Source organism: Porites lutea, chromosome 8 (genome assembly GCF_958299795.1).
Source record: "Porites lutea chromosome 8, jaPorLute2.1, whole genome shotgun sequence".
Taxonomy (NCBI): domain Eukaryota; kingdom Metazoa; phylum Cnidaria; class Anthozoa; order Scleractinia; family Poritidae; genus Porites; species Porites lutea.
Window position 1 is genome coordinate 5,171,750 of NC_133208.1, and position 18,883 is coordinate 5,190,632.

General features: G+C 39.6%; 2 protein-coding genes across 2 annotated transcripts in view; both read left to right on the forward strand.

Annotated features, from left to right (window-relative positions):
- LOC140945123 (uncharacterized) overlaps positions 1–6,746 on the forward strand; it is a 129,692-nt gene extending 122,946 nt beyond the window's left edge. The window contains exon 7 of the mRNA XM_073394184.1: positions 5,383–6,746. Coding sequence (XP_073250285.1) covers positions 5,383–6,290 — 908 coding nt within the window. The 3' untranslated portion in view covers positions 6,291–6,746. The remainder of the gene's footprint in view (positions 1–5,382) is intronic.
- Positions 6,747–11,249: 4,503 nt separating this feature from the next.
- On the forward strand, positions 11,250–17,145 carry LOC140945124 (uromodulin-like). Its single transcript, XM_073394185.1, has 5 exons — positions 11,250–11,583; positions 12,203–12,349; positions 12,869–12,991; positions 13,989–14,117; positions 16,790–17,145. The coding sequence occupies exons 1-5, from the start codon at positions 11,250–11,252 to the stop codon at positions 17,143–17,145; spliced, it is 1,089 nt and encodes a 362-aa protein (XP_073250286.1).
- Positions 17,146–18,883: the final 1,738 nt, after the last annotated feature.

Below are 18,883 nucleotides of genomic sequence, written 5' to 3' on the forward strand. Positions count from 1 at the left end.
ATAAAATACTGCTCTGTGAGCCAAAAAATTGAATTTACGAAGTTGCGGGAGGAAAAGCCCTAGCAACCGATCATCGTGCACACTCCATACTTTTAATTAAATGCAAGTAGCTTCAACGGTAACAAACGGTTTTTTCTTAATTTGTGGGAAATTAGTTGGATCATTCACAATTTGAGAGAGAGAAGCAATTGTGGAATAATAAGCAACTTTTTAAAATGAAACTTTGAATGGAAATTCGTCGGTTTTTAAATCACTGTCCTCTACTGCATCAAAGAGCTACATGGCTGACTTAATGCAATCCAACTGTAACGAAAAACATAGCATTTCGTGAGTGGCGCGGTTTGTGGTCAGTCTATTGGGTTTTATGTTTAATGTTACCATTATCATTTTTTTCCCATTAATTTTTACCGTGCAATTTTGTGAGCTGTTGTTTTCTTGTGCTTTTTTTTCTTTTTAAGTCACTATACATTTTGGAGGTTTTAATCACAGTTTTATGTAATATTTATAGGTTATAGATGTTTTTTCTGTTATTTTAGGCCCAGAGGGGAACCCGTTGTACCATAACTACGCACATAGACAGCACCCAAGGAACCAGTAAACAAAAGATATTTTCTTGTGGCTTGAGGGGAAAAATGGAAGCAACACCTTAAGTATCTTTACAGGTGATTATGAAACTTTTTTTCGTCTTAAGAAACTAGAAAATATAATGGGCACCCAGTATAGATACATTTAATACTATGCAATTTCAGAAAATCGAAGTGTCTCAGGAAAAAATTGCAGTAACCGGAAAGTTTTAGCTTCATCATACAATAATCCAACTTTCGTTTCACAGTTCCTTAATGAAGGACAGGTTGTATATGAAAGTTTGCCAAGCTCATAACGAAAGTATTTTCGTATGGAATTCAATTGAAGTTTCTGCCGCCTCCGAGCAGGCTGTCCGAGTACAGACTCTTTCTTAGACGATTTAAGCTGGCCAAAAAATAATTTAGTTAATAATTTATTGCTATCAAAGGAAAGTAGTCTGAAATCTTTAGCAAGCTAATAAAGAGAACTGTAGAAAAACGCGTAGACGCAATTATACATTTTAAGCGTTCAGTGTTAAAGATTTCAATGTAGAGAGGCTAAGAGGTACAAAGTGAAAAAGCCAGACAGGAAACAGTGTGAGTCAACAGGATTTTCTGCTTGACGAAAACGCCTGAAACTGCATGGTTTAATTAAAGATTATTACTTTGTCAATAAAACTTGAATATAATTCAGTGCTTTGACGTAGTGAGACAAAACGTAGTACACCAAGGCTATTTTCCAGTATTTTCGTCGATAATTAACTGAATAACTACTCTGTTATAAAACCTATTTCTCACTATCTCATCTGGACGTTTGAAAATAATTCGGACTGACAGGAGACTGAGGAAAAATGACGCAAATCAAGTAAACTATCCATTACCTTTCAGTTAAGGTTATTCTTATGGTTGGGAAAAGTTAAGTTTTCAAGACGTAACTTGCCCTAGGTTGATATCAACAAGCCGGATATCAAGATTATCTTGTTATTATTTCATATTTTCTTAGCACACTTTTACCAAAAAAAAAAAAAGAATGGGAATCGCTTTATGTCTTTAGTCACTTGATATCTTTACACGCCGACGCAGCTTCTTGAAATTAACTTAATTTCACAGTTGGCGGCATATTTTTAGATACAACTTTAATTTGCATGAGAAAGGACGATTTTATCATAAATGGTCTTTTAGTTAAAACCCATTTAAGTAGCTAACCAGACATTCACATGATATTCTTCTTTGTCTATGCTAAGTCAGCACAACGTCCATTCGCCACTATCTGGCAGGCTACGGATATTTGTAGAAAACGTCGTATCACACACAAGCTAGTAAATACATTGGTAAGAGAAGGTCCATGTTATTTAATTTCTTTACAACTTTTTTTATTGGTAATTGGCGTTGTTTAATTTCATTCTAATACCGGATAAACCAATGTTCCAGTGACGTTGTTAGGTTAAAGTGATGTTCTTTCCGCATAAGGTTGGCTACTAAGGAACTGCGATCTTTACTCAGCAATATTTTAGCAGCAAGTTTCTTGTTGTTTCTGCAATAAAATAGTGTAAATCCACTTATTTTTAGATGAACTTTATCAATGTCTTTTAAAAAGGTATGGCGCTGAGGCGATTCTTCCGTATATCATTCCTCCTTGTTGTGGGTACGATCCTTTACAGAGCAGAGGCTCAGCAATGCCCGGCCGGGAGATCCGAGACATCCATCTTGGGCTGGATGTTGCGCGGACACATCTATAAGACAATGCAGGCAGATCTTCCACACACTTGCGTATTTGCCTGTTACAAAGACGATCGATGCCAAAGTCTCAACTGGGTGATCTCTCTCCTCACTTGCGAGTTCAACAACAAAACAAAGGAAGCAAGACAAGAGGATTTCATTCCAAATGCAGACAGATTTTACTTCAAACGAGATAAGAACCGAGGTAATAAGAATATTTTGAAATTGTGCTGCACGAATTCCATAGCAAAAAAATAGTTATTAATAACTGTATGTCTGGCTGTTTTCCCCAGTTCCTTTAGGTTCCATTCCTGAACTGCCTGCAGAGACGTGTCATGAAATAAAGATGAGTGAAGGTAAAGCAACCAGCGACAAATATTGGTTTTCCACCTTAAAACCTGGGACAACAGTTCTCGCTTACTGCAATATGGAAACTGAAGGTGAGTTCAGTTAATATAAAGATTTAGCCAGAGCTAAAGGCGAAGCTCCGTCACAGTTACTTGCTTCAAACAGTGAACTTGGAACTATTGCCAAAGATCTATACTATACCATACTATACGTTGCCACCCCCCATAAGGTTTTTGTAATTTTTTTCCTAGACGATAAAACATCGACACCTGAAGTTTTCTGTAGCTGTTCGTTTATCCTTCGCACACACTTTGAGACAAGTTTAATGATGATCAATTACTATGGTTACAAGATATGACGTCATAAGTAGCAGGTGGTCAAGCCATTTTTGAGTGAAAATGCATGTTTTTTCAATTGTTTTCAACAACGAAAGTAAAACTTGTGGATGAAATGATGCAAAGTAATTATTTTTGTATTATTTTACATGTTAAGCGTAAAACATTATTACCTTTCACTGCTTTTACCTTATCTCTAATTCTTAATAAAATTCAAGACGGCGACCATGTTTGGTGACGTCACAGTTTTCCGGAAGCGCCACCACCCATAAAATATACCTCATCTTGTAGAGAAGATGAAAGGCTTTCCACTGAAGGCAAAATCATTTCGAAATATTGCAACATATCAAATCAATCCCCCCTTGTACCATGGTGGGAGTATGACTTTGCGTGTAGGTCCGAGGGTTAACATGAAAGGAAGACCATAAGACGTTTGACGAAAGGGGCTGCTGTAAAAACTAACCTCGAGCCTGCGATCAACAAAAAGTTAATAACTGGTCAGCGGAAAACCTTAAATAACATGTGGTCTCGATAAGTCGAAACCTGACCCCGTGTACCGTCATTTGATACTGGGCAGTGGATGCCCCTTACTGACAGCTGCCAATTGACCATAACATAGACGTTTATCATCAAGCTTGATCACAGCTTGCAGGCTCCCACACAAGCTAAATACAATGTCATTACACATTGGTTACCCTGTGGTGCGGATGAACGGGCGGGTAAACGAACGTACGGTCACGTGACAACCAAAATTTCTTGGATGCACAGATAACCAAATTTTCTTACTCATGGTGTTCCGCTATAAAGTACCAGTGACATGAAGTAAAAGGCGATCTGGGCGTAGGAAGCTTACTCTATCAGGAGCCATGCTCCTGACTCTTGCAAGTACTCAAGGAAAGCAGGAACTGTCCTAAATCCTTTGAAGCTATGCACTTCCAGACGTTTTACGGTTTGATGGATCCATAAAGTCGTATAGCCTTCACTGTGCTGCAAAACTGAAATCGATTGAGGTTGGGAGTTTGTTAAAGTCTCTTTTATTGCCTTTAATACGCCTAAAGGTACGGAAAAAACGAGCAACAAAAAACGTGCAACTTGTTTTGCAACATTGCTGTAAAACGAGTTGAATAACGATGTTGCGCGTTTTACCACCTCTGCTCAAACCTGTTAACAACCTGATTTGTTGCAAGACAGGTTTGATGTGGGTGGTAAAACGCGCAACATCGCTATTCAACTCGTTTTGCAGCAAAGTTGCAAAACAGGTTGCACGTTTTTTGTTGCCCGTTTTTCCGAATCTTAAGTGACGCCTTTGCTTTTTCAGATCTTGACGAGTGCACTTCTTCTCCCCCTGTCTGTGACCTCAATGCTGATTGCACTAATACTCGCGGATCTTATCTCTGCACTTGCAAGGCTGGATTTTCTGGTGACGGAAAAACCTGCAGTCGTAAGGAAAAATTTTTATTATCTTTCTCAGTAAAATTTGGGGGCGGGGGAGGGGGGGGGGGGGGGGGGTGGTGGATTGCGATTTTTGTTTATTTTTCGCAAATTATAAAATTAGTAGCTAAAAACGAGGATTACATTAACAGTTACAATAAATTTTAAATTTCATAAAATAATGCTAAATTGAGCGAAAAAAATTCAATTAAAGTAAAAACCAGCTGAGTCGAGAGCATATCGCTTTGTCCAGCGAACAAGAAGCCATCAGCAAGAGACAGAAGAGAGGCTACAGCGACAACAGACATGTGCAGACAGCTGTACTTCGAGACAGCGACAAAATACCGCAATTGCAATGAGAAAGAACCCGATAAAGAGAAGGAACACCGACTGCAGAGGCTTCTAGAAAATACCGACAATAGGATTCGCAACGAAAGGAGATTAGGGAGACAATGCTTACTGGAAGTTTACAGTCAATTTTTTCGATGCAGCGATTATGGCACGTAGAAGCTGCTTGAAAGAGAAGTCACTAGTGGTGCCTAGCACTGAGGCCAAACAATACTAAAACAATTGAAAGAATGACATTTCATTGTTTCCTGCGGCCAATTATTAGGAGAGTCCTTAGCCTGTAGTTATCCACTATTACACCCATTTCCACTTAACAAAAACTACACCTGAAGGAGGGTCGAATGGGATGAAAACGGGACCTACGCAACTTTGGCTAACCTTTCTTAATAATAACAACCCCACTTAATCCAATCTCGTTTTAAAGCTAGGGCGTGCACTGGGTATGAATTGACTCCAACCAAAAGGAGATTGAGTATATCTCAGCTTCCAGTATTAGAGCCAGTTGTGAAATTCGCCCTAACCAGTTACACAATTTACTCTATTTCTCTCCCGCCCTTCCATCCTTAACATTTTAAGGGCCTTCTTTCCCCGAGCCTCGGGAGGTTCTGCGATAGACGTATTTCTTGTTTCATTTTAAGGTTGGTTATTTACAACAAACGGAGGAAAGGGACGTTTTGGCAGCGTACAAACGTTCACAGTTCCAACCACAACTCGCTATCGCATCAGTGCTTGGGGTGCTCGAGGAGGAACCCACTCGCCGACCTATGGACTTTTTCCAGGAATTTACCGTGGTGGCAGAGGCGCGTTTAAGGAGGGCACGTTTAACCTGAATAAAGGAACTGTGCTGAACATTGTGGTGGGACAAAGAGGAGGAGATTCAGTGGAAGTGCGAGAAGGACAGTCTACTAACTTGACAGCAGCTGAGCTGGGATTGTCCGTAGAGGACAATGCTGGAACTGGAGGAGGGGGAGGGAGCTTTGTTTATACAACAAGTAACGTGCTTTTGTTAGCTGCTGGAGGGGGAGGGGGTGCATCTAGCGGATATAACGGGACGGATGGACAGTCAGGAACTAACGGCACCAGTAGCGTTGGAAGGTCTTCAAGTCAGGTTCGTAGCGGAGGATCTGGAGGAAACCCTGGTCAATGTAACAATGCAAGGGCTAGTTACCATGGAGGAGTGGGTGCGGGATGGTTAGGCCAAGGTTGTAACAGAACCTCGTCCTCACACGGTGAAAGAGGTGGATCGCGTGCTCAGGGCTGGGTAGGTGGACGTGCTGGAAGAATGAATAGTGGCTACAACGGAGGGCCTTTCCCTGGGGCCGTAGGAGGGTTTGGCGGTGGTGGAGGGGGATCGGAAGATAATGGTGCCTCAGGAGGAGGTGGTGGATACTCTGGGGGAGGTAGCGGCACACACTCAAACCAAGCAGGCGGGGGAGGGGGCTCTTATTGTAGTGGCTCGAGCTGTTCTGGTGTCACTGGAGATAATGAAGATGATGACGGGCAAGTACATATCGTTGAGGTGCCCGTTATCAAGGGTGCTGATTAATCATTTTATTATTCATTCAGTTATTGCTCTGTTTCTGAAAAGTATAATCCTCAGTTATAATTAATTCCTTACAACCAGCTGACGATGACCAAATCTGAAGGACTCCTGCCGATATCAAGACACAATTGATACCAATAGACCGTAGCGGAATAAAACAAAAGTAATTACTTTGAGGTTCATGGACGAATAATATATTTCTATTGTTTTCTTTCCCCATGCATCGGGTACAGTGCCAAGTATGAATTTTAATTTATAATGTATCGAAATTGGTCTATTGTATTGATAATCTAGGGAAAAAAGGGACAGCAGCTAGAGAGCTTTGGAAGATTTCACTTGCTTTGCGTAGACGAAACGGCTAAAATATTGCCTAAAAACATAGCAATAATAGCAAAAATACCACTTGGGGGATGACACCTGCTGTTTGAAGAATACAGTCAAACCACGCTTTACGGACACCTTTTAGCAGCTCATTGATGTTAAGTTACCTTAGATGCACAAGTATTCTGAGCTTGTAATGTCTATATTGCTCCCTTGTTTTATAGTGACTAGCCAACCCAAGCTTTTTGTAAAAAGATAATTTTAGCAAAGCAAAGTGAACAACGCGAAGATACTATTAAACGCAAATGAGTTTGCCTTGGCTAGTCACAGAAAACTTGCGTTATCTTTATCTCGCCCTAAGCTGAGGGAGTTTTCAAGTCACTATAAAACGAGGTGTAGCAACTTTGATTAACAAAAGTTGTAAGTTAAGTCTGTGAATATTGAATTATATGTCTAATAAAGAAGTCAATTAATGAACAGGTGTTGTTTTTGTTCAAGCAAATCAGTTAGTCTCCCGATGAAACGTTCCTTCGACATGACACCAGTTTTGAAATCTTTAAACCGATTGGCTGTTAATTACCAACAATACTTTTGCGGTACAGTTTTCTGCTTTTATTGAAGAGCTGTGTTACAGGGAGTACGGTATTTCTTTAACCCTCGGACTTACAAGGGGGTGGAGTGGAGTGGGGTGGATGTCAAATTTTGATAATTTTTTTTTTTACATTAAAGGATACTGGCCTATCGAGTTGACGGCCCTTAGGATCGAGAATACGCAAAGAAGAAGTCTTACACTACCTTTGGGAGGGTATCCAAGGCAAGATGTTACAGATGGACAATTGCTTGCTCAGTAGAATTTTCCGCGACCGCAAATTGATTGCGATCGAGATGAAAAATATTTATGATGTGCGGGATAAATCATTATAGTCCTCAGTAGTGTATTTCCCTCCATGATCTCCGCAACCTGATCACCGAAGAGAAATAGGTCTGATATGATAGTTTTCGATCATCTTGAGGGATTTCTGTTGAGGGTGGGCACACAACAGCTCTTTTAAAATGAGGAGACCGAAACAACAACATCGCGTAGAAAACTAATAGATGTGGGCGACAGTAGGAACCATATCAAATACAAATTAACTCTTTTAATAGGATGCTGGGATCCCTGTGGCTTCTTGGTAATGCTGATGGTGCAATCACCAAACGACGTAATACATAAGATTGAAAAGACCATGACAAAATTCACACCACAACACAAAAACGAACCACCTACCCCTCCTCTAAGCTAACATTAACACTTATTTCTCACTTAGGGCAAAATGTTGGCTTAGGGGAGGGATAGGTGGGTAGTTTCTTAGAAACCTAAATTGATCCCAATGGTTTCCGCAACACAGGGCGAGAAACGCCCGGGATACAGTCGGGGTCAGGTCTTTTTCTGATCTTGGTTTTACGCAATGCAGTGTGCACTTCCCGTTCACGCACAAAGCCCTTCAGATGGAATCTCAGACGCGTCAACTGCGATATAATTCGGACACATCTGTTTGAGCTAATTAAGGGGAACAAAATCTGATTTTTCTCCCAATGTATTACAAGGGAATCAAGTTTTCGGAATTCGGGAAAACTTTTGTTTGTGAAGTCTAGAATTCTGGGCTTTGGAATCGGAAATACAGTTTAAGGAATACTGAATCCCACTAACTATTGGAATCCAGAATCCAAGTTCCACTAACTGGAATCCAGGGGCCCGTTTCTCGAAGCTCCCGGTAATTACCGGGCCCGTTAAGCTGTTTTGTTTTCCATTTTAGAAGGGAGTATTAAAAGTTTTGAAAATTATACAGTAGAGTTATTAGCTAACGAAACAAAATGGACTTCATTAGAAGTCAGAACACACCCTACTTTTCTTGAGATTTTGATTTAAAAATATGATTCCGGGCCCGTTAAGTTACCGGGACTTTCGAGAAACGGGCCCCAGTACCTGGAAACCAGAATCCACGGCACGGAGTTTAGGTTTCAAGACTGTCTCACATTTCCGTTACATGGGTTAAGATGTTAGACCAATGAGAAAAATCATTGATGCTGCCTCGCAACTGGACAACGGAAGTGATATTATTACTGCCATCTATCTGTTTATATAATACCTATCCAATTTAACTTCCAAAAATTCAACTTTATTGCAGGTATGCCACATGCTCGTTAACTGAAATGTTGCTAATTGTGATTTTTGCTAGCCCCTTATTAGGAAATGCTTAGAGGAGAATTGAAACCCAAGGACTATATATAGCAGTGAAGTCTTAGCAAGAATTGGAGAGTTTCCAGAAGTGAACAAGCTAAGACCAGCTAAGACCGTTCAGTGGAAATTGATAGCTCATTTAAATTAGAAGTTTTCAAACGTACATAGTGTTACAGTATACAGAATTTATAGCACACGATTGTGATCGATAGTAGTTTGTGTCACTGAATAGCTTACACAAGTCTGTAGGGTTTTATCTGTACAAGTCTATAAGGATTATATCACCTTGGCCATTTATGAACCATAGTAGAGTCATAGTGAGTTGATAGATTATGTTAGCAATATGTATTAGAACTCATGACAGGCGTCTATAAAGAAGGTTTCTTCATCTAAATGTAGACAATCCAAAACTCGAAAGAAACGGGTCACTATCAACGCCTCGCGTTACGGAAAAAATGACAGATTTTGAAGCGACGGATGGCGTGGGACTCTCCAAAGATGGGACAAGCCCAAAAAATTCTGAAAATTCAAAATTTTTTTGGCAATACTTCAGCTTTTAATAATGTATCAAGAAAGCCAACTGGGCAATTATTCACTTGCCAGAGAAAAACTATGCCAGGGCACACATTGAAACTAATTACTCGAATTGAGAATGGATTTTTTTAGCCTGAAAATTACGTTAGACAAAAGAATTGATGTGCATAATCTCACCCTCATTTTTCTTTAGATCGATGTTTAGATCGACTAGTTTCGCTGCTTTGAAATTTAATTTTAATTTCAAAGCCTCTTTTTCGGCAATGAAAAGATCTGAAAATGTAGGGACATCATGTCCACCAGGAACCGTGCATGAAATCTCTAGGAAAATCTAAATTTCACAAGATATTGTGGGCGTCCACTTTCGATTTTCAATCTAGTTATTGTTCGATAGAAACAAAAAAGTAACTAAGTCAGCATATTAGAAAAAATGAATATAATTATACTATAAATACATAATTGAAGCACCAGTACAAGCTTGTGAGGGACTTCTATAATGTATGAAGCGATTTACTTTTCCAAGGAAGCCTTAAGTTTCGTTAATGTACAGAAGCTACTTTCGCATGACTTTCGCTATTTCAGATATCATTATTTTACTATATGTGAATGGTTATATAAAAACAATTGTGGTTACTCTAGGAAATTTAATTTATACCCGCACGCGATGACTCTTTTCTTCGAAAAACCGGCCCAGTAAGTGATCTTCGCCCACTTTTGATATTGTTTTATTAGGACCGAATTCTAAGCGGGTCGGTTATTTAGACGAAGTCTAACTTTAGCCGCAGTTAAAGAAATCCTTGGACCTCCAGATATCTTTCTTAGTGGGTTAATTTCAGAAAACCCATTGCAGTGTACGCTATATGCTTGATTGAAATTGTTAACGATAAGAGGCGATTGGCTAAAAGCGCTGGGAAACTGAAAATGGCTTAGAACTCGGTTTTGTTAAACACGGGCCAAATACTCCGTTTAAATCTGAAATGGCCCTCTAAGAGTTTTTTCATGCTTATTTTCTCAGTTTCAAATGATGTGCACCTGTAAAAGCCAATACATGTAAAAGTAAAAACTAGCTTTCAGATGAAGTTAGTTTTAGGATAAAAATAAAAAAAAATTATTGAAAAAATGAATCAGTTTCAGTCTACAAAGGATATCAAGTTAATTTTAATGACAAATTTAGAGGGATCTGAATATTGTAACGTGTGGGTTGCTAGTGAATGTCGCACATTGTTGGCGATGGAGTGCATAAATATGTAAGGAGATAAAATAGAATCAAGTCAATTTGAAGTTTCTCGTCAAGGGTTTCCCATTAAGATAAAGTGTTTCTAGGCAATTGTTCATTAAAGTTTTTATTAGCGGCCAACACTATCGTTAGAGATGAACTTAAAATAGTTACATCTCATAAGTTACGTTCAATAAATATATAAATTAGTGACGCTTACTTGCATAATACATGAAGATGTATTGCGTAAAGAAGTGGAATTCAAACAGAGTTTTCAATTGTTATTTTTTCTGTTCATCCGGGCCCTTGATGTTAAATTATAGCGCCTTATGCGCTATTTTCTTCGTAACTCGTAGCAACCGAAAACAGCAAAACAGCAACCTTGAAAATTGGCAAACGTTGTATCAACCGACAAGGCTGAATATATTTGGTAAGAGCGCTTGCCTCTATGTTGAAAGCCGTTGAAAGCTTTTTCAGCCTAGTTAGCAGGTTTTAATTCAGTCATCTCGTTTGGTCGAAAAAAAAAAAAAAAATTAGACGTGCGCATACGTAATCAAACTTATGTTGTTACTTAAGTAATAGTTTTATTTCGCAATCCAGAAATCAAACCTCTTAATATATTAAAGTATCTTGTCTTTGCCTACTCGTTAGGTAATGTATTTTTAAGAGAATGGAAAAGAAACAGCTCTTTCGCATAGCAGTTATCTTTGCGTTGGGTAAAGTGCTCTATGGAGTGGTGACTGATCACGATCAGCAATGTACTGGTGGACTGTCCAAGGAATCTATCTTCGGCTGGATGTTGCAGGGACACATCTATAAGACAATGCTGGCAGATCTTCCACACGTATGCATATTTGCCTGTTACAAGGATGATCGATGCCAAAGCTTAAACTGGGTAATCTCTCTCCTCACTTGCGAGTTCAGCAACAGAACAAAGGAAGCAAGACCCGAGGATTTCATTCCAAACGCAAACAGGTTTTACTTCAAACGAGATAGGAATCGTGGTAAGTAGTAGAGAGTAGCACAACTTTTTGTAACCTGCAACAACCTGATTTAATTTGTTACAATAGAGGTTTAATTTATTCTTAGGTGGTAAAACGCTCAAAATCGATCGCTTTTTAATTTGTATTGCATGCAGCAATGGAGACGTGTAGATTCGAGGTCAACGAGAACGACTACGACTTGGCGTATTCACAAAAACTGGACACTCTGTAAAGCTTCATTGTTAATTTTTTTTTTTCACCAGAAAAGGTAGTACTTATTTCTTTTGAAGGCCTGTCAATTAGCCCTTCCCTATCGCAAGATGATAAAACTCTTAACATTTGGTAACCCGTAATAGAATTACGAAGGCTATAATGTTTTTCCTCCAAAATGGTGCTGCATGGTTACGCATGCGCACTTCTTAAGTATAAAGAAGATCTCATCGTCCCAGAACCTAAAGGTCTCTAATGTTGCAAACGTGATAAAAAGATGGACAGGAAACCTTGCACATTCAGGGTTACATGACATGACCGTGTGAACATTTTACCATTTAAGATCTAACCATGAATAATAGAAAGACTAACTGTCTGCATGCAATTACAGCAAAACATCCTCTCTGTTTTTTTTTTTTTTTTTTTTCAGTTCGTTTAGGAACCATTGCCGAATTGCCTGCAGAAACGTGTCATGAAATCAAGTCGAGTGAGGGTCAAGCAACCAGTGGAAAATATTGGTTCTCTACTATAAAAACTGGGACTTCTATTCTGGCTTATTGCGACATGGAAACTGAAGGTGACTTAAGTTATACTCAGTAGAGCATAATGAGCACTAAAATTTTGGCCCTATCCATCGAATGTCAGTCTTGGTTGTCACCTGATTTGTACGGCTCGTAATTTACTGTGCGCCAAAGGAATTTATATGATTCAATTGCAATTACAATCAAATGGTTTGTTTCTTAAAATATTGGAAGGGTTTAGTATGCATTCTTGTTGGATTCTGAACTCCACGCAGTGGATTCGGGATTCCAGGTACTGTATTTCAGCCTTTGTTAATAGTGAAAGCTGAATTCAGGATTACTCATTTCTCTTTCCTTTTTACAGTAACGAACGGTAAGCTGATTTCTTCTTGTGGGATTCCGGATTCCCTGAGCTGTATTTTGGATTCCAATGCCCAGGATTCCGGATCCACAAGCAAAGTTTTCACGGATTCCGGAATCCAACAAGCCAAAAAAAAAATTCCAGGATTTCGGCATCCAGATTTCCTCACGTAAGGTCATCGGTGTCTATTCATTCAATAATTTTACTTATTCAGATATCGATGAATGCACCACCTCTCATCCCGTTTGTGACGTCAATGCTAATTGCACCAATACTCAAGGATCCTATTTCTGTACCTGTAAGACCGGATTCTCTGGTGATGGCAAAACCTGCCAAGGTATAGTAGGAAAACAAAAACATTGCATTGTGACCGGAATAACGAATTTCATACTGAGATTTTGTGCTATTAGTGTGATAATCAGTTGAAGGTATAGAGACTAATATTCGTCAGACCACACAACTCCACGGCATGGTCAGAACCTCCCTGACCGCTGTATGTAGTTTACAGGAGTACAGTCCAAAATTACCCACAATTCATTCCCAAATGAGAGAGGTTGTTGCCCCACAGGGGGTCTCTTCCCAATATATCTACTGTTTGGTAGAGAATTTATTGCATGAAATTTCTAAGTTACGTATAAGTGCAGTTTCACGTTGTCACCGAAAGTTCTTCGTATTCTTGGAGCGGCGTAGTACATACAGTGAACAAAAAGACAACGCCACTCGTCAGATGGTCGCCTACTTGGGGTTAACAACGATGGAATAAAACCGTAAGGCCAAAAAAGTGGTCGCTGTTGCTTATGAGAGCTTGTCGTTTACGAGCGGTTCTAGTTATAGGTCTTTAAATGAGAAAATTTGGGTGTTTTGGATAGCTTGTTGATAATGCCGGAGTTGGTCCGGCTTACGAGAGAAGCTCGCACATGGAGGTAGGACTAAATAGCTCAAAATCACTAAACAAAAGAAAAGAAAAAAGAAAAAGAAAATACACTTTATTTGAGTGTCTGTTCAATGTATTTAGTACGAAAGTACTAATTAGGGACACTGTATTAACGTCTCCAACTGGAGACGGGACCGCCATTTTACGTGGTCATCCTAGCCTCGCGAAGGTCAAGCCGTTAAGGCAGCACCTTCAATTCTTAGTCATTTTTTTAAAGACACTGAGTATTGGTCCGTCCGTCCCGGGCATCGAACCCTCGTCCTCCCGCTTTGCAGTCAAGCGCTCTACCGACTGAGCTGATCCTGTCGTGGACAAAATGTGAACAGGGTTATAGTAATAGTTGAAAGCTAGAATTTAAATCAAACGAGCTTTATGAACATTATTTGTTTCAATTTTAAAGATGTCGATGAGTGCGTGGAAGGATCACGTGACTGCTTTCCAAACTTCGCCACCTGTGTAAACATTCCTGGTTCATATAACTGTGTCTGTAGCCACAGCTACACGGAAGACAACACCTGTCTGCCAGAAGGTACTGAGTACTAGTTGTTCTGAGCTAAATTGTGCCCTAGCTACCAGTTGTAAAGATATATTCTGTGGAATTTGTATACGCAAAAGCGATTCGAATTTAATAATCGCTTGACACAGCATTTGTTGATTTTGCGATAATTCGAGATGAATGTATATGGTACATTCTCATGCAATACTGCCAGCTCCATCACCATATTTTTCATTCAAAGCAGTTTCCAAACCACCCTATGCAGTAATATTCCATTCCTTCCAATCCGCCTCTTTCTCCATTGGCATCTATTATACCACATTATTGGGTTTGATGTTTGGCACCGCGCAATTTTCAGCAAGCATTAATAGTTAACTCTGAGGAATCCCGCCCTGCACTGTAAGATACAACGCACGCTACCTTTCTCGTCTTGCTATCCGATGCTTAAGTTTTGTTTGCTCATCCGGACACTTTTACTGTATCCTTTATGAGGTATACTTGACGCTCACCGCTAATATTTGGCCTCCAGTCTTCTCTACAAAATTAGTCGTTCTTCCAAATTTCTTGTATCCTCTGGCCCCTCCTAATGTCGATAATCGCTAAATATTGTCAAGCAGATAAAAGTAAAGTTTTGTCGCAAAATGTTGTTGCGGTGTTACAAAACGTGCCATGGTCGAAGATTTGACCCCATAAGGAGGAATCCAGCTAGCGGTCAGGGTGGTACTTAAACTCGGGGGCACCGGATTACAAGTCCAGCTCAGCTCAACCCCGCGCTATAACCTCGAGGCCAAGCTGCCTCCTGCCTGGTTTGCGATTAGTCCCTAAACAACACTTTCCACAGGGATGACAATTTTCAATGGTTCTGGTAAATGAACCAGTTGCTCGCATCATGCAGTGTCTGTGAAATGCTTTGAGGGTTCATCCACTAGTCTACCCTGGTCCCAGAGGTTTTTCTTGATTTTTCTTCGCGAAAGAGATCAAGAGCAAGCCGCGAAGCAGCGACAACGTGTCGCGAAACCGATGAGGAGAGAGAGAAAAACCTCTGGTTACCTTGGCCTCGAATCTCACTTTCATGCAGACGACAGCTGTCAAACGCGTCAAATTGCTAATAAAAAGAGTGACCAATGGCAACTTAGCAAACACGTGCTTTCAGCCGCTATTTTTTTAAGTGGGGGTAGACCTCGGGAAATTATGTTATGAACAAACCATCTCCACTTGGGTGGTAAAGAGTGATTTGTTAATCGGGGTCAAGCTAAAGCTTGTGTTAACGATGGGCGACAAGAGTCCAGGAATAAGAAGACCACTTTATAAAGAAACCGACATTGTTCCAAACGACTGCTGCAGGATTTGCAGAATTTATGTAAAAGTAAGTGGCCGATCTAAAATCAACTTTTTTGGGTATAATAACAAGGATTTTTCACAAACATTGTCATCTGTTCTGTCGGCAGTGTGCCAGCGGGAAGTTGTAAAGTTTGCAAGAGTCTATCAATCACGCTTATTACATTGTTTACTTCTGCGGGGCGCGCCGTTCGCGTCGATTCGCGGGCATTCCCCTCAAAATAATAATATTAATATGTATTCTGGAAATCTGGCTCGCATTTTGGTTTGGCGGCTCCATTTTCTTTTTTGTGGAACAACGACGCTAGGAAGAGTCATGCAGCACAACAAACCCTTAAGGTTCGGAATGTACTTTCAGAGCTTTTTGTTGACCCAATAGACCTATTCGGCTAACTCAATGTTGTACCCAATTCAAACCCTTTGGGAATAAAACGTTTTGTTCCAGGAATTTCCATATCATTTAAATGTGAATGCCACATTATAATGCAACTGCAATACACAAAGAATCTTATCCCCGGGAGATTTGAATTGGGTACAACACTGAGCTAGCCGAATAGGTCTATGCCAAAAATAACGTTGGTTAGATCTTTTTTGGGCGTCGCAGGAAAATCAAGCTGCACCGAAAATGATTACGTACTTGTACAAAGTTGTATGTTTTTTTTCCTACAAGGAAACTTTCATTCCGTATTCGGAGATTTTTTATTTTGCTGCCCTAAACAAGTTAGTTTATTTAATGGAATGACAGTATTGTAACAGAAAATATACTTTCCATGTCCGGTTGATAAAATGGTGAACACATCCTTTCGACTTAACGCAGCGAACAAAGCTTTCTTTTGTTGTTCAGTGAGACTCAGGAAAGCGCTCATTAAGTACCGAGGTCAAAATTTCTTCGAATATTCTTTCAGGAACAACATCCATGTCAAAATCTCGAAATATGGCGTGCCTTTACGTGCCTTGGTCCCGTGCAAATGTTATTGCGAGTGCAGCATACAAACAATTTTCTTCCCTAGTAGAGAGAGGCAAAATGAGGTGTGAAAATCCTCAGCGTCCCCTCGGTAGTTAGAATTAAACGAGCCAATCAAATTGTTGTGCGTGTTTGAAAAACTATCAACCAATCAACGCCCGAGGGTCAGATCCTGACCCTGTCGTCTGCATGAAAGTGAGATTCGAGGCCAAGGTAACCAGAGGTTTTTCTCTCTCTGCTCGTCGCTTTCGCGACACGTTGTCGCGGCTTCCTCTTGATCTCTTTCGCGAAGAAAAATCAAGAAAAACCTCTGGGACCAGGGTACCACTAGTCATTATCTGTACTTAATTCAATTTGTGAATGATTCTTAATTACTTTCCCTGTCTTTCTCTCTCCTTCTTAGAATGTTTAAATTATCGACGTATTACCAATGCTGACAGAAAAGTCACGTACGGAAAAGTTTCAGTACAATGTGACAAAACAATAGACGCCGCATGGTACAGGTTCGAAGGTGCGGCAGGGACAAGGATGCCGACGTCATGTCCGCCTTTATATAAGTGTAACACAAACGCTCCCGGTTGGCTGAAAGGCGGGCACCCTAGCGTGGCAGATGATCAGGTTACTAGAAAAGCGTGTTTTCACTGGTCAAGCTGTTGTTCTCTCTCCACCAACATTAAAGGGAGGAACTGTGGTTCCTATTATGTCTACTACCTCAAGAGTACTGGAAGTTGCTGGTATCGCTACTGTAGTACCGACTAGAATATTCATATGTAGTGAGAGTTTTGAGTAGGTTTGCTGTACTTAATATATGACACCCTTTTGTTAATAACGTCAGTTATTGTGTATCTATTTCTTTTATCCTTCTTTATTTTAACTAAGAATAGACACTAGGGGATTGTTAACTTAAGCTTAATTTACCTTAACGTGGTATGGTGTAGCTGCCGTATAACGAGACAGAAGACAATTCAAGATTTTTAAAAAAAGCAATGAAATAATGTAAAGAAAAACTGTTTTCACTTTGTCCAGTTAAACATTATATGGCTTTAGACTCTTTCCTTGTAAAATTATGTATATGTGATTTCCATGTTAAATGTTCATCCAAAACTACAACAAGAAAAGTAGCTTCCTAAACACGATCAATCACGAATAATTACTAATATTAAAAGCTAGATCAAGTGTTTGCCTGTTTTGTCTTGGTCTGAATATGATAAAATTAGATTGCTTAAATTAATAGATAGCTTATTTGTAACCGACATGTTAATATCTTTTTCAATTATGAATTTACAACTTCCATAAGATAGGAAGCGAATAGAAGATATTAGTGTCATCAGCAAAAGTGCTATCAGCTTTAACTCCTATGACACATTCCATGCACTCTAGATCATTAGAACAGGGGACCAAAGATAGAACCCTGAGGGACTCCGCAAGTAACACCTAATGATTAAAAGTTATAACCATTAGATTGCAGAATTAGAAAATTGTTTTCGACAAGAAAGATAACTTTTAAACCGTTGTAAAACAACACTACTTATTGCATAACGTTCTAACTTGTTCAGCAAAATTTCACGATTTACTATATCAAAGGCCTTAGATAAGAAGGCGACTTTAGGCCTATTCATTGACCTAGCATCAAGTGCATTTGAGATCTTGTCATACAATTGGAGAAAAGCATGTGCAGTAGAACAATTTTCTCGGAATCCATACTGATTCTGGAAAAGAATATCATATTTATTCAAGAAAATAATAAGGCGATTATAGACGATTCTTTTATAGGAACTCAGAAAATACCGGTAAAACTGATACAGGTCTGTAATTTGGGAACAAATAGTTACCATCAGATTTAAACAATGGAATAACTCATGCAATTTTCATTTCTTGGCCCAAGAGAGACACAATATAACATTTGAACATTCACTACAAATGTCTATGAAAGAAAATGTGCTGGCAATACCACTGTACGCGCCGTATATTTCACACAAACTTAGTTGTTCATACGGTAGCTAAGCCAGTGAAACCTCACGCGATCTCGTGCGGTCTTCCACTTGAAAGTTTCGATTCAGGGCTGTATAATATTGAGAAGAATACGAACAGATATAAGCCTCTAGGGGCTAATATTGAAACCGCGTGTTAAATAAGGTCCTTTCACGTATGGAAAGAACGAGATAAATCGAAAGCGTTATTTGGGATTTTTTTTACATCATCACGTAGAGGTAGTTTCAGTGTGCAAAGGAATTAGTGTCTGAAAGCCTGGGATTGGTGGATTTTGGTATCGGGCTAGTGAATTCTGTTTTTAACTTGTCCGACGGGCAACTGAATTTTTTTTAAAGGAATTCAATTTACATTAAGAAATGTGTAATCAATACTGCTTATCAAAAGGTTTTAAGGGCTAGTTGAACTTAAAATTGGGCTAGTACATCTTAGCTACAGGTAATGCCCGATACCGCCCGAATGGCAAGCTGTAAAACCGACTTTCTTTGCACCCTGAGTTTTACCGGAG

What these genes read in the sequence shown, in the direction of transcription:
- LOC140945124 (XM_073394185.1), top strand. Translation starts at nt 11,250, where the DNA reads ATGGAAAAGAAACAGCTCTTTCGCATAGCAGTTATCTTTGCGTTGGGT. An exon ending in TTGCGACATGGAAACTGAAG is followed by an intron (nt 12,350 to 12,868) that starts GTGACTTAAGTT and finishes TTACTTATTCAG; the next exon opens with ATATCGATGAATGCACCACC. An exon ending in TGATGGCAAAACCTGCCAAG is followed by an intron (nt 12,992 to 13,988) that starts GTATAGTAGGAA and finishes TCAATTTTAAAG; the next exon opens with ATGTCGATGAGTGCGTGGAA.